The 16125-nt window shown below is 45.7% G+C and overlaps 1 protein-coding gene across 1 annotated transcript in view; it reads left to right on the forward strand.

Moving 5' to 3' along the window:
- Positions 1-3806: 3806 nt before the first annotated feature.
- AKR1A1 (aldo-keto reductase family 1 member A1) overlaps positions 3807-16125 on the forward strand; it is a 17805-nt gene continuing 5486 nt past the window's right edge. The window contains exons 1-2 of the mRNA XM_006153816.3: positions 3807-4125; positions 13602-13688. Of these exons, the coding sequence (XP_006153878.1) occupies positions 13608-13688 (81 nt within the window). The 5' untranslated portion in view covers positions 3807-4125; positions 13602-13607. The remainder of the gene's footprint in view (positions 4126-13601; positions 13689-16125) is intronic.

Below are 16125 nucleotides of genomic sequence, written 5' to 3' on the forward strand. Positions count from 1 at the left end.
AAGAGGAAAAAGGCTGTGGCTTATATTAACTTTCCCTCTGGTCAGAACTAAGAGCAGTAATCCCAGAAAAAAGAGGGCACTGAGCCACAGCAATGACTCAGCAGTTCATCAGCTGGAAAGGTCACAACTTGATTGTCGTACTTCAGACTTTTAGGAATCAGACTCAGTAGAAAATAAAAATGAAGGGAGTCCACCAGACTTTGCAGATCACGGGAGTAGTGAGATAGGATACATGGAACGTGTCTCTTTGCTGGGCTAAGGTGTATTTGAGGGATCTGAAATTCTGATTCGAGAACCAGCTCTGTCACCTACTGGTTAAAGGAGACAGATTCCACATGGTTGATCACAATTTGAATCTTAGTCCTGTAGCTTGAAACTACAGCAGGCATGTGTATCTGTGTACCCCAAATTCCTACAGTGTAAAGAAATGAAGAAGGGATTGAGATACGACCACACCTCATTGGGAGGTGCTTTCTCCCTCTCCCTCTCTGTCTCTCTCTCTCTGGTGAGTGCACGTGCAGAGAATGTGAGCAATTAGCCCCCCTGGTGGGAATGGCCATGCCACTGTCCCTTCTCCTCCATTCTCGGATCTTGGACACACACACACACGTGCCCAGCGTGAGTTTTAAGCCACTGAGTCCAGGACTCAAAATGCAGTCGACTACAAGGGACTTCAGCAACGTACCATTATGCCATCTGCTGGTCCTTCCTCAAGTCTTTCTTGTTTTTATAAAGTTAATTAAAAAAAATTTATATAATTCTATTTGTTATTATTATTTCTTTAATTTGACCAGAGAGAGAGAGAGAGGAAAGTGAGAAAGCAAGCCACCAGGTCCAGGACTTGAACCGTGGTTGACCATGTGGGAGTCCACCACCTTTAACCACCATGCCACCTGCTGGCCCTCCTCAAGATTTCTTACATCAGGGCAATGTACCCTAGAAGCTGGCTGAAGGGTTTATGTCTTTTGTAAAGTTAAAGAAAGATGATTGTGAAAGGAGTAGTGTATTCTCCAGCATATCAGTTAAAGAAAAAATATGCCTCCAAGCTGTGGACTATTGCTCTGAGAACTCTTAAGAGGAAAAAGGCTGTGGCTTATATTAACTTTCCCTCTGGTCAGAACTAAGAGCAGTAATCCCAGAAAAAAGAGGGCACTGAGCCACAGCAATGACTCAGCAGTTCATCAGCTGGAAAGGTCACAACTTGATTGTCGTACTTCAGACTTTTAGGAATCAGACTCAGTAGAAAATAAAAATGAAGGGAGTCCACCAGACTTTGCAGATCACGGGAGTAGTGAGATAGGATACATGGAACGTGTCTCTTTGCTGGGCTAAGGTGTATTTGAGGGATCTGAAATTCTGATTCGAGAACCAGCTCTGTCACCTACTGGTTAAAGGAGACAGATTCCACATGGTTGATCACAATTTGAATCTTAGTCCTGTAGCTTGAAACTACAGCAGGCATGTGTATCTGTGTACCCCAAATTCCTACAGTGTAAAGAAATGAAGAAGGGATTGAGATACGACCACACCTCATTGGGAGGTGCTTTCTCCCTCTCCCTCTCTGTCTCTCTCTCTCTGGTGAGTGCACGTGCACATGCACACACTAGCAATAAATAAATAAATACATATATAGATTCTGATGCCATAAGCTGGAATCTGAGTGTCTTTAGGAGGGTAGGCAGTATGACACATAGGCCATTGGTCCATCAGGCTGCCACTTACATTGCAGAGACTGTGGGAAGTAATCTCTGGGGGGAAAAGGTGTTGGGGCCAGCAGGTGGTGTGGTGGTTAAGGTGCTGGACTCTCACATGGTCGACCACAGTTCAAGTCCCAGACCTGGTGGCTTAACAATCACATCAGACTCATGTATACCATGCCCCAAATCCTGAAAGAATGAAGGAAAAGGGATTGTGGTGTGTCCATTCCCCCTGGGAGGTGACTTTTCACTTTTTCTCTCCATGTCTCTCTCTCTCTGTCTCTTTGGCAAATGCATGTGCTAGGTGGTGAAAGAGAGTGGCGAGAGTGGTGAGAGCTTGGGAGAGGACAAAGCTACAATGAAAACCCTTCCTCTTGCTCACCCCACCAAGAAAAACACAAAATGCAAAACACCTCATAATCCAAATCGTAATGGCTATTTCAAACCTCAAATTTATAACTTTTTTTTAATTGCCAGAGAGTGTGGGCACTTGCCAGAAAGAGGAAGATAATCCCCCATGGGGTAAGTTAGCTGCCATCCCTTCCCCCTAATTTTTCCATCCTGTCAGGATTTGGTACACCCCCACTCACTTGTGAGGTAGGAGACAGGGACCTAAAAATATAGCTAGGGTATAGGCCCAAAATGAAATCACAAAATGGCTGCTTCAAGATGGAGATACAGCAGCTAGGCTGCTTGTCCAGGAGAGACTGTGGCAGCAGCGACAGACCTAGACAGCAAGACCTAGACCTAAAACAGGTTTTTTCCCCCCAGACCCACCACATTCCAGGAAGAAGATATTTTTTTATCGCCCAAAGCTTGTTGACTAAGAAATCTCCTGACCTTCAAATCTACTCTAAAATTAGGAGACTAACTGGACTTATTCAGCAAGTGCCCTCCCCCACCCCCATGAGGTGGACTCAAGCACAAGCTCCACCTAAGCCCATCCTGACCAAAAGAAAAACTCCTCGCCTCAGTTCTTCCTTGGCAACTCATTTTCCAGGACCCCTCCCTTCTTTTGGGGAGCTCTGTTTTTCCCTCCCTCTCCTTCAATACACTCTGTGCCTTGTTATACCCACCCTCAGTGTCCTTATCTAATTCTTCCTGAACAAGGGACAAGAACCTGTGCCTCATTGCAGGTGCTGAATCTGATCAGCCGTGTTCTCCTGCGTCACTGGGCCTGGTGTGTTTTGGGAGCCATTAGAGTGGGTCCTCTGACAGCCTTGTGAAATCCATTAGGCCACTGAGCAGCCCTCATATTTGTAACTTAATAGTGCAACTTTGGGGAAAATGCAAGTAGCTTTAACCTTAATGAATTAATGAGTTCAATCTGTAAAATGGATCACGGATACCTCCTTCAGTCTTCTAGTATGATAGTGACATCAGCATCTTCAACTCGATGATTACATTGCAAAAAAAAAGGGGGGGGGGCAGGTGGCGTGGTGGTTAAGGGCGCTCGCTGGACTCCTACTTGGCCTACTGCGGTTTCAATCTGGGACCTAGTGGCTTGCTTTCTCACTTCCCGCCCCCCTTTCTCTCACTCTGTCCCTCTCCTATCAAATTAAAATAAATAAAGTTAAATAAACGATTATTTTATAAAACCAGAACTGTATTTTAGATTTGTGCACTTTTTCTATTAAGGATAGAAAAACGTTGTACCTTGATGAAAAAGACTCATAGGAAATAAAAATCAAAGCATTCGTTTTCCAAAGTTGTTAAGATTCAGTAAAACCAGGTGTATGAAGTCTTCAGCAGTTCCTGGCACATACATTTTCGACAAGGGTCCACGGTCGAGCCAGAGGGACCGGAGGTCTTTCTTCACTGTTCTGATCCAACATTTGAGTTGGGGCTGCTCTCTTGCCCTCAGTTTACCTGAATTAAATGAGGAGAGATGAACTCTGGAAACCGGGCCAACCCTGACTCGAGGAGAATGTAGAAAGTGATAGGGATGTGAAACTGGACAGAGGACAAGACAGCACCAACACACGCAACGTGGCACCCAAGACAGTCCTCCCTCCGCTAGGACCAGGAACTGCGCCTAGAGCGGCCCGCGGGAGGCGCGCGGTGCACTGTGGGCCAGCAGGAGGCGCGGCCTGACCCCGCCCCCTGGGTCTCTCATGTGGCGGCGTCCCCGGCTTCCCTGCGAGCGCGAGTCGTCCATCCCTCCGGGTGGAGTTGGGTGTCGGAGCTCCAGCCCCTGAGACCTCCAGCACCTAAGGGACGGGACTATGTCGCCCGCGGGTCCGGCTTCCATTCCCCTAAGCGCCTTCCGGAGCCGGCGCGTGACCCCTAGTGCCCCGCCCCTGCCCGCCCTCTGGGCGGAGCTTCCTGATCGCCGCCAGACTTAAGCTGAGGCGGGTTGACCCTCGGGCCGGGTGCGGAACTGAGACCTGGCCACCGTGTCCTGTTCACGTTCTGTGCTCGGGTCGAGGTGAGTTTCTCCTGCCGCTGGCCCATCTCCCTCGCGGAAGAGAAAGCCTCGCTCCTTCACTGCTGAGGTGTCCGCCCCCAAGATTGAGCGGAAGAGGGTACGGGCGGCGACCAGATTTGGGCTTCAGATCTGAGCTCTTCTTCATTCCCTCAGCAGCGAAATGAGTTCCTACGTCACCGCTGTGGCGGAAATTAAGTGATTTAAAGCTTTTAAAACATCTTGCGCGTATTAAGTGCTTTGTAAGCTTTAGTTGCTATCGTTCTGTTTGCTCACCGCTAGTTTTTTCAGTTGCTCTGTCTTTGCTATGGACGTGCAGTAATGTTTCTCAGAAGTGGCTGGAAGGGGGCCGGACTGTTTTGCTTAGGGACCTGCTCTGGGTCCGGGAAAGCTGAGACATGTTTTGTTTTCCCAGGGCTCTATAAAGTGAGGCTTGAATCTGAACCTTCACTGAATGAGGCCACTGTAACTCCTTCCTTAAGACTGTCCATATTCAGGGATGCAGGACCGCCTTTTTTTTTTTTTAAAAAAAAGAGGTTTTTGCTATAGGGCGTGTGCGCTCGCCAGAAAGACAGACAGAGACAGAAAGTGAGAAATCATCCCCGGGGAGGATGGCCATGCCACAGTCCCTTCTCCTCCATTCTCTTCTTGGGATCTTGGGCATGCATGCATGCACACAGTGTGTTTAAGCCACCAGGTGGACTCGAACCACCCAGGTCTACTACAGGGGAGTCCAGTGACATAGCCATTACACCTTCTGCTGGTCCCATCAGCAGGACCTCCTTAAAAGAGTCTTGAGGGGGCCAGTGTTAGTTAAGGTGCTGGGCTCCCATGAGGCTGACTGCATGACTGTAGTTCAGGTCCTGTATCTGGATGATTGCTTTTTCACTTTCCCTCTCTCTCTGGTGAACTTGTGTGCCCTATAGCAAATTTTAAAAAGTAATACTAATAAATCAAGTTAAATGAATTATATTTTTAAAAAAGTCTTGTTAGTTCCAGTCAGGCCTGTTACTTTGCCAAGTTCTCAGTTCTCATCTGTAACACAGGAACAATATTTCTTTATTATTAATTTAACTTATTATTATTATTCAATTTGACGAGAGAGAGAGCGAGAGAAGGTGAGAAAGCAAGCTGCCAGGTTCAGGACTTGAACTGCAGTCAGTCAAGTGAGAGTCTAGCACTTTAATCACCATGCCACCTGCCGGCCCCCACAGGAACAATCTTAATTTGATCCTCTCTGGAGCCATTTCAATTTTTTTCATTTAATTTTTTTTTTTTTTTTTTTTGCCATAGGGCATGTACACTCATGGAAGAGAGTGACAAGAGAGAGGGAAGTGACAAATCACTCCTCAGAAGGATGGCCACACTGCCAATCCCTTCTCCATTCTCTACTTGGGACCCTGGACACATATACACACGTGCCCAGCATGATTTTCAAGCCATCGCGTACAGATTTGAACCTTGGTTGGCTATGTGAGAATCCAGAGGCCTTTTTTTAGAATTATTCATTTTATTTTAATTTATTCATTCATGTATTTTTAAAATTTGACTAAAGAGAGACACAGAGAGAGAGAGAAGTGAGAAAGCAAGCCACCAGGTCCAGGACTTGAACTGTGATTGGCCATGTGGGAATGTCCAGCACCTTGAACATCACGCCACCTGCTGGTTCCCCACCTTTTTATAAGAGAGATTTTTGCTATAGGGTGTGTTCACTCACCACAGAGACAGAGAGACAGAAAGCAAGAAATCAGCCCCCCTCGGGGATGGCCATTTTGCAATCCCTTCTCTACTGTTCTCTGCTTGGGATTTTGGGCACGCACGCACATGCACCTGGAATAAGTTTTAAGCCACCAGGTCAGGGATTTAACTGCGGTAGACTACATGGGAGTCCAGCGACCTAACCATTATGACATCTGCTGGTCCCAAGAATCAAGTACCACTACACCTTCTTCTGGTCCCAAGGAACTTTGAATTTTTTTGCCAAAGATTGTAAAGTGCTTTGTGAAGTCCAGAGATTATTTTTTTTTTAAGAGAAATTTTTGGTATAGGACATGTGGGCTCACTGGAGAGACAGAGGGAGATAGACAGAAAGTGAGAAATCACCACCTAGGGAATGGCCACACTGCCATCCCTTCTTCTCCATTCTCCTTTTGGAATTTTGGGTACCTACACACATGCCCGCCAAGACTATTAAACCACAGGGTCCAGGACGCAAACCTTGGTGGACTATGTGAGAGTCCAGCAATGTAACCATTATACAATCTGCTGGTTCCCCGGAGATGATTCTTTCCAGGTTTCTCAAGAACTCAAGAAGTAAAGGATGAAGGTGATAGAGGCAGTGAGTTCTTCAAATGCCTCTCACTGTCAAAATCTCTTCTTCATTAGCTCTGTGTGTGTGCACGTGTGTGTATGTGTATGTCTGTAGTGTGTGTGTGTATGCATGTATGTATGGAGCAGGACTCTTAAATGAAAACAGATAACAGGGCCTAACTTCAAGGAGTACCCAAGTTTGTGGAACAAATATATATAAACAGAAAAATGCAGTAGGCCAGGTGGTGCAGTGGTAATGTGACTAGATCCACGAGGGAAGGGTCATGTGTTCACATCCTGAGACCTCCCTGAATACACTGGATGTAAACATTCCTGTGATCCAGGCTGGCCGAGACCGGGGGCCGGTTGCAGTGTGGAGACCCTGTTGGGGAGTGTCTTTTCTGTCTTTCTCTTGTGGAAAAAAACAAACTTAAAAAGAAACAAAGAAACAAGGGGCTGGTAGGTGGTGTGGTGGTTAAAGGCACTGGATTCCCACGTGGCCGACCATAGTTCAAGTCCTGTACTTGATGGCTTGCTTCTTCACTCCCTTTCTCTCTCCTTCTGCCTCTCAGGTCAAATGAACAAATAGTAATAACGGGACTGGCAGGTGGCATGGTGCTTAAGGATACTGGACTCCCACATGGTCAACTGTGGTTTGAGTCCTGGACCTGGCTTCTTTCTCACTTTCTCTCTCTCTCTAACTCTATCCCTCTCTGATCAAATTAAATAAGTAAAGTTAAATAAAATAATTCTTTAAAAAATAATAACAAATGGAATTAAATAAATAATTATTTTTTAAAAAGAAAGAAAATGCATGCACAAACTGTACATGGGAGGAGTCAGAAGAATAAAGTGCTAGCTGGAGGATGAGCAGCAGTTTGTTGGGCAAGGGTGGGGCTTGGGGAAGGGAAGTGCATAGAGGCTTGGAGTCTGGTAAGTTGTCTGGAGCGTGGAGTCTAAAATGAGGAGGTGGAGAAACGAGGATGAGGGGAGCCAAGTTTTGAAGGTCTGGATTCTTGTTTTGTTTTATTATAGGGTATGCTCATCAGATAGAGAAAGTGAGAAATCACTCCCTAGGGGAAATGGCCACACCACAGTTCCTTCTCCTGCAGTCTCTTCTTGGGATTTTTGGGCACATATGCATACGTACCCATTGTGATTTTCAAGCTGCTGGGTCTGGAACTCTGACCACACAGTCAGCCATGTGGGATTCAGCATCTTAACTTGATGCCACCTGCTGGCCCACGGGTCTGGATTTTATCCTGAGGGTAAGGGAGAACTCCTGGAAGACTGTGAGCCTGGTAGGCACATGGTCAGCTTTGGTGGGAAGGAGGAGCCACACTGGAAGCAGAGAGATCTGTGACTTAGGTAAGGGATGGTGGTGGTCAGAGCTAGGGCAGTGGCAATGGAGGTAGATAGGGATGGAAAAAGGTTTGGGAAGCATACTTTTAAAAATTCTTTTCACATACATCAACAAGTACATGAAGTGTTATTGCAGTCCTAGGTCTTACATTTTAGAGCAAACTCTCTTTTTTATATTTATAAGCATTAGCAGAAATTTTAACCCAGCCAAACACACTGAATCTGGGTCAGCATTTCATATATACAGTATAGTAGTTTTCCAAGTTGGCTTTAGAAATATAGGAGAAGATAAGACTCCTTTTCCCCACAACCTATTAAAACCATAGCCTGGAGGGACCAGCAGTTAGCGTAATGGCTATTTTGCTGAACTCCCATGTAGTCAAATGGGGTTCGGGTCTCGGACCTGGTGGCTTAAACTCATGCCTGGCGCATGTGCGTGTGTGCCCAAGATCCAGAGAGGAAAATGGAGGAGAAGGGATTGTGGCATGGCTATCCCCCCAAGGAGTGATTTCTCGCTTTCTGTCTCTCTGGTGCACGTGCCCTATAGCAAAAACCTCTCATAAACAACAACAACAAACACCATAGCCTGATAATACTCAAAAATGCATGAAAGGAACTGCACCTATTTTCTTTAGGTGAATTTTTTTCCTTTCTTTCTGCCAGAAGGTACTTGTGCTTACCAGAGAGAGAGGGGTGTGTGTGAAAGTACCCCCAAATGGGTCATGGTCACACTGAAATCCCTTCTCTTCCATTTCTCCACCTTGTTGGGATTTTGAGCACATATGCACACACACCTAGTGTGTGTTCCAAGCCACCAGGGCTGGGATTTGAACCGCACAGTCGGCCACGTCGATCTGGCTCCCTCAACCATCAGATCACGAGACCAGCTACTAGATAGGTTTTCCTTTTTTATTTTTCAAAGAATGAATGAATTTATTTATTTTTTAAATTTGATCAGAGAGAGGAGAAAGAGAAGAGAGGGAAAATGAGAAAGCAAGCCACCAGGTCTGGGGCTCAAATCGTGGTCGGCCAAGTGGGAGTCCATCGCCTTTAACCACCATGTCACCTGCGGGCCTCCCATAGGTAGCTTTTCTTAAAGCCCTGTGGATTATACTGTGACCATGTTGTCTAGTGGCAAGATACAGTATACAGAATAAGAGCTGGGGTAAGGCACTATGTAATCTGCTTCAGATAAAGTATCTCTTGAAAACAGTGGTACTGACCCAGCAGCATGTCACTCTGCAACGCTGGAAGCATATGAAGGACCTGTACACACTGCTGAGTTTGCCGAGTACAGTTTTGAGCATACTGGATCTCAGATGCCAAGAGTATGTATTGGTAGAGGTGTCCAGAAGTTCAATATATGAAAACGGAACCGGGGTAGGAAGAATCAAGGCTTGAGTGATAACTGAGGACATGACCTCAACTACGGAGGAAGAAGAGAACTAAGGACAAACCCTGAGAAACACCAACTTACATGGGAGGCAGAGGAAAGGCCCATACAACCAGGAAACACTTGTAAATACTGCTTCCTCTTTTTCCTGTCTTCAAATTCTCTGTGTCCAGGCAGCAATTACAGCCCTACTCTGAGCAGAAAAGACTGAACCCTGGAGAGCAGGCACCTAAGTGCTGAATGGGAGTAATAAAAAGCCTGAGTCCTGACACTGCCCTTGTCCCCACCACACATCCAGCTTCTCTCTTACACCTTGAGGTAGGGTGAGGTTTCTGAGTGCTGCCAGAGGTCCAGCTAGGCATTTCCTGACAAGCTCAGACCCTGAAGTCTGTTAACAGGGAGCTAAGCTGGGAAGCTGTTACCTTAGGTCGGAGATAAAGTCGAGCTGACTGAGGAAAACTTTGTCCCAGAGAGAAAAACATCTATGTGGCCCCTCTGTGCTTCCGTTAACATTTTTTATTCTTTGCAGATCTTTGTTAGGTCTTTATACCTCTTATATTCCTATACCACCCCTGCCCCCACCCCAAGCCTCAGGCCTTGCAAGCTTCAGTCCTTTTGGTTTTCAGTTTCACTGACAGAGAAACAAGATTTAGATTTCTTTTAGATTTCTTTTACCTTTGTACAGGTTATTGTTCAGGCTCTGACCCCAGGTGTAATTTCAGAGCCCTCCCACGTGTGCTGGAATACCTGGGAGAGGCCAACAGGACATTGTTTGGGCATCCAACCCAGGAAACCAGCTATAGACTCTGACCACAGCATGCTCCCAAGTTCCTCCTGTAAAATTGAGGCAAGCTTGTTTAATCCCTGGGAAGTTTGGTTACAGGGTCTTGCCCTGGGCCAGCCTGTGGTCAAGGGAGCTGGATCCCACATGGTTCACTGCAGTTTGAGTCCCTAACCTGGTGGCTTGAAAAACACGCTGGGTGCATTATGTGTGCCTAAAATCCCAAAAGGTGGGAGAAACAGGAGAAGGGACTGGGACATGACCATTTTCAATGGTGCTTTCTCCCTCACCTGCTGTTTCTGTTTTCCTCTGGTAAGTGCACACACCCCTCTAACAAATTTAAAAAAGAAATAGAATTAACCCTAACAGTCTATGGTTTGCTGCCTAGATTGAAGTTTTATTTTAGTAGAAAAGAGTGGTTTCCATAACACATTACCCTAGATTATAGCAATGGATATATTTATAAAGGTATTATTGTTAATGAAATTAGTCCCAAGAGAGTGATTTTATGGTACTTATGAGAATAAAGGAAAAAGGTTATTTGTACCTCCTTGGCACTTTTTTTTTTTTTTTTTTTTTAATTTTTCATGAGGCATGTGCACTTGCCAGAGAAAAACAGAGGAGGAGAGAAAAAGCTACCAGCCTTCCTCCAATGGGCATGAAAAAAAAACTTTCCCTTCATTTCTCCACCCTGTGGGGATTTGGGGCATGCTCACACACATGCTTGGCATGTTTTTCAATCCACTGGAGCTGGGATTCTAACCACATAATTGGCCATCTGGGATCTGGGACTGCTTTAACCACCAAGACACAGAGCTGGTCCTACCTCTTTCTTTTTTTGAAAATAAATAAATAAAGGTGCTACTTTTTCTCTTTTTGTTTTTTTGTTTTTGGAGAGGTTTTTGCTATAGGGTGCGTACGCTTGCCAGAAAGACAGGCAGGGCACGTATGCTCGCCAGAAAGACAGAGAGAGACACAGAGACAGAAAGCAGAAATTACCCCCCAGGGGGGATGGCCACACTGCAATCTTGGGATCTTGGGCATGCACATATATGCACCCAGTGTGCGTTTAAGCCACTGGGTCCTGGACTCCAACCGTGGTTGACTACATGGAAGTCCAGCGACATAGCCAGTACACCAACTGCTGATCCCAAGGTGCTACTTTTTATCACGGGAAATTTTCTTTCTTTTTTTTGCCTTTTTATGTAAGTTTTTTAATTCATTCTGTGGTTGAGAAGACAGACAGAGATGCAACCCCCCAACATGGTCTTGATGCCATAATCTACTCCCAGCTTCAGCCAGCCTGGATTATGGGCATTTGCATGTCTGGCTTACTCAGGGAGGTCTCCAGATGTGAATCTGTAACCCTTCTATGTGGTCTACCTTGCATAGTGTCATGTTTTACCACTAAGCCTCTGTTCAGCCCTTTTCATTGAATTTGAGGTAAATATTCTCTCTTCTTTTTCACTCAGATAATTCTTGCTCATTCATTCTTTTTATTTATTTATTTATTTTTTGGGGGGGAGATTTTCACTACAGGGCGCCTGCGCTCGCCAGACAGAGAGAGAGAGAAAGCGAGAAATCACCCCCCGGGGGGATGGCCACGCTGCAAACCCTTCTCCTCCATTCTCCTCTCGGGATCTTGGGCACGCACGCACACGCACCCCGCGTGAGTTTAAGCCACCGGGTCCGGGACTCGAACTGCGATCGACTACGTGGGAGTCCAGCAACATAGCCATTACGCTCACTGCTGATCCCGCTCATTCATTCTTTAGACTTAATTCTGGTATCACCTCCAAGAAGGCATCCTAGTCAAATTACCTTTTTCCTGCATCCTTGTGCAGATTTTTATCATTTGTGCCTCTCAACAAGACCGTCAGTTTAAGATTGAAGACAGGTAGGGCTGCTATTTACATATAGTCATGTGTCACTTAATGGAGATACGTTCTGAGAAATGTGTCATTAGGTGATGTCATACAAAAGATGTTGTAACTCTCCCTACTTTCAGTATTTGGGGTATGCATGCCCCTGTGTCCAATTTGTTTTTCAGTCTGCTGGGTTTAGGACTTGAAATGTGTAGTTGGCCATTTAGGATCCAGTCATCTTAACCACCGTGCCACCACCTGGCCCAGTAGGACATTTTTTTTTGCCTGTAATTAGCTCTACTTTTATATATATATATATATATAAATACACACACACACACACACACACACACTCACTCACACACCAGCAAAAAAAAATTTTTTTTACTTCAAATTATTTTGTTTATTTTAATTTGACCAGAGAGGAACAGAGTGAGAGAGAGAAAGTAAGAAAGCAAGCTGCCAGGTCTGGGACTCAAGCCACAATTGCCCATGTGGAGTCCAGCACCCTTGACCACCATACCACCTGCTGGCCCCTGGTACATTCTTGAAAGTCATTGTCAATATTCCTTATTCCTTTCTGCACAACTAAGGCATTTCTTTTTCTGTAGAACACGGTACACATATCTGACATGAGGAAAAGCATGTGCATATTTAGTTTTTGTTATAGGGCATGTGCACTTGCCAGAGAGAGTGAGAGAGAGGGAAAGTGCGAAATCACCCCCTGGGGGATGACCATGCCACAGTCCCTTCTTCAGTCTCCTTTTAGGATTTTGGACGTGCAGATGTACATGCCTGATGTTTCAGGCCTCCAGATCTGAGATTCCAACTGCTCAGTTGGTCATGTGGAAATTATTATTTTAATTTGCTATAGGTCACACATACTCACCAGAGAGAGACAGAAAGAAAGAGTGAGAAGTGAGAAAGCAAACCATCAGGTCTGGGACTTGAGCCATGGTTAGCCTTGTAGGAATCCAGCACCTTAACCACCACACCTGCTGGCCCCGAGTACATAGGTTTTTATATATCTGCTTTTACTTGCCTTTTTCTAATAATTCCTCCTTGGATCCTTGTTTTTGCTATTTCCTCTCTAGACCTATTTTCTCATCTGAAAAAGGGTATACCTCACTTATGGTACACTGCCCCCTCAGGCCTACCAGTGTGGATGATCAGATCCCTCTAAAACGGATTCGGAGAGTCCTGGGAACATTCATTTTATCTTCAGAGAAGTGGCTGCTTCCTGGGCCTATTCTGTCACCTGGTCTCACTTTGTACCACAATGATCTTGACTTGGGATTTTTTTTTTTTTTTTGAGAGTTTTTTGCTGTAGGGTATGTGTGCTTGTCAGAGAGACAGAGAGACAGAAAACAAGAAATCACCCCTGGGGGGATGGCCACACTGCAGTCCCTTCTCCTCCATTCTTCTCTTGGGATCTTGGGCACGCATGCACATGCGCCCGGTGTGAGTTTAAGCCACTGGGTCCGGGACTCGAACCACGGTCAACTACATGGGAGTCCAGCGACATAGCCACTACGCCAACTGCTGGTCCCTGATTAGTGTTTTTCTAGGAGCTACTAGCTTTGGGTGGTTTTTGGCACAGTCTCCACTGTCTCTGCCCATGGGCACGTATACAACCATATGTATGTTCCCCAGGGTGTGTCTTCCCTTCTCCATACCCTTCCTGTCCCATGGTTGCAGGGTTCTTGACCAGTGGATGGCTGAGGCCCAAGCAATAGCGCTAAGCTCCCCCTACCATTCTGTGTTTCAGGCGGCAATGGCGGCTTCCTGCATTCTGCACACAGGGCAAAAGATGCCTCTGGTTGGTCTAGGTACCTGGAAGAGTGAGCCTGGCCAGGTAAGGAATGAAATGAGATGAGGGGGATTTCTTGAACCTTTGCTAGGGAAAAGGCAGGATTTGGGAGAGGGGCCCTGCCTTTTCCCCAGCAGCCCCACTTTAGGTGGGGACTAACCTAGAGGTCAGTGGGAAGAAGGGACCAACAGTAGGGCCTTGGCTTCCCCAGCTAACTCTAAGGTGGGGCTGAGGGGTACAGAAAGTTCAAGGGTATCAGAAGGGCTTGTTTTTCTAACTGGATCTGTACTGAGTTCTGTGGCAGACATGGGCCTCTCTGCCCAGCCTCGTGCCGGGACCCCTAATGAGGCTTTAGGACCCTGTGCTGTGATCTTGTTTCCTCTCCCACATTGGGTTTCTTGAGGGCTGGGCCTCTTCTAGTCCTCAATCCAGAGTTAGGCACATAGCAGATGCCAAGGTTTGAAGAATGACTAAGTCAACCATACAGACCAAGGGTCAGCAGACTTTCTTGAAGAACCAGATGGTTAATATTTTAGCGTTTACTAGACCTGTTACAAAATGAAGGTGATAACATACTTACATAACCATTTAATTAGTAACCATTTGAAAATATAAAAGCCGTTCTTAGCTTGAGGGTGTTTTAAAAAATTATTTATTTGATTTTATTATTACTATTTTTAAATTTATTAATAATAATAATAATTATTATTTTTTAAATTTAATCGGAGAGAGAGGGAAAGTGGGAAAGCAAGCCACCGGGTCCAGTTCTTGAACCCTGGAGTCAGCCATGTGGGAGTCCAGTGCCAGCCCTATCAAGGGCTGTTTTTTTTTGTTTATTTGTTTTTGTTTTTCAAAGAATTATCTATTTAATTTCATTCATTTATTTATTTATTTTAATTTGGCCAGAGAGAGAGAGAGAAAGTAAGAAAGCAAGCCACCAGGTCCAGGACTCGAACCATAGTTGGCCATGTGGGAGTGAGTGTCCAGCACCCTGACCACCATGCCACTTACTGGTTCCCTGTTTCTTTTTTTTAAAGTTGATAGTTTAACCCCTAGTATAGACCCTCCCAGTGAAGGGGCACCTAGGAATGGAGACCCGCTTTCTTCTATTAATAGCTGGCATAGCTTTTTTTATATGTATTTATTTAATTCCATTTGTTATTATTATTTTTAAAATTTGGACAGAAAGAGAGAGAAAAGGTAAGTGAGAAAACAAGCTGCCAGGTCCAGAACTCAAACCACAGTCAGCCATGTGGGAATCCAGCTCCTTAGCCACCATGCTACCTGCTGGTTCCTGATAGTTGGTATAACTTTAAGCTTTAGCTTCCCTGGGGCTCGCAGGTAGCATGGTGGTTAAGGTGCTGGATTCCCACATGGTTGACTGTGGTTCAAGTCTTGGACCCAGCAGCTTGAAAATCCCACTTGGCGTGTGTGTGTATGCCCAAAATCCCAGGAAGAGAATGGAGGTAAAGGGATTCCAGCATGGCCATCTACCCTGGGGGGTGATTTCTCACTTAACTTCTCTCTCTCTCTCTCTCTCTGTGGGAGGGCATGTGCCCTATGGCAAAAAACAAACAAACAAAAAAGATTCCTTTCCCACCTGGGGTGGAGCATTTATTTCCTTGTTGCTTAGAAACCTGAGTCAGAGTTAAGAGCAGTTTGGAGATTAAGTCTAGGAGAGGCTCCAACAGAAACGGCTCTTCTCTGGGGGCTTAGGCTGGTATTCTGGGCAGGTATGGTTGGATGAACTCTTCCTTTTGTCCCTTTTATTTTCCTTTCTACAGCTGCCTAGGACCCTGGAGCTGGGGTTGCCTGGGGATTGGTCCAAGAGTTAGTCAGTGAAAACCTGAACCAGGGCCAGGGGGTGAGGTCTGGGGTAAAGGGACTGTGTCTGGATAGTAAGAGCTGCATGTGGAAGGGGATCTTGAATGCCATGCAAAGCCCTCACAGCAAGAGCTTTGGATGCTTTGTGACAAGGGCCTGGCATCCCTGGTTCTACTTTTTTTTAAGTTTTTTTTTGCTTTAGGGTGCATGTGCATGAAAGAGAGACAGAGATAGTGAGAGGGGAAAGTGAGAAATCACCCCCTGGGGAAGGATGGCTATGCTTCAATCCCTTCTGCATTCTCTTCCTGGGATTCTGGACACACATGCACACTCTCAGTGGTTTTGTTTGTTTATTTGTTTTTGTTTTTTTTTTTTATTATACGGCATGTGTGCTTGCTAGAGAGACAGACAGAAAGCAAGAAACCACTCCACCCAGGGGAGATGGCCACACCACAGTCCCTTCTCTTCCATTCTCTACGGGTTTAGGGTACACACACACACACACGAGCCCAGTGTGAGTTTCAAGCTACCAGGTTTGGGACTCAAACCACAGTCAGCCACTTGGGAGTCCAGCACCTTGGTCACTATGCCACCTGCTCCCTCCATTCCACTCTCCAGTTCTAATGCTGTGTTTCTATTTAGTTTTTTTTTTTTTTTT

This window comes from Tupaia chinensis, unplaced genomic scaffold (assembly GCF_000334495.1).
Source record: "Tupaia chinensis unplaced genomic scaffold, TupChi_1.0 Scaffold000387_1, whole genome shotgun sequence".
NCBI classification, from domain to species: domain Eukaryota; kingdom Metazoa; phylum Chordata; class Mammalia; order Scandentia; family Tupaiidae; genus Tupaia; species Tupaia belangeri.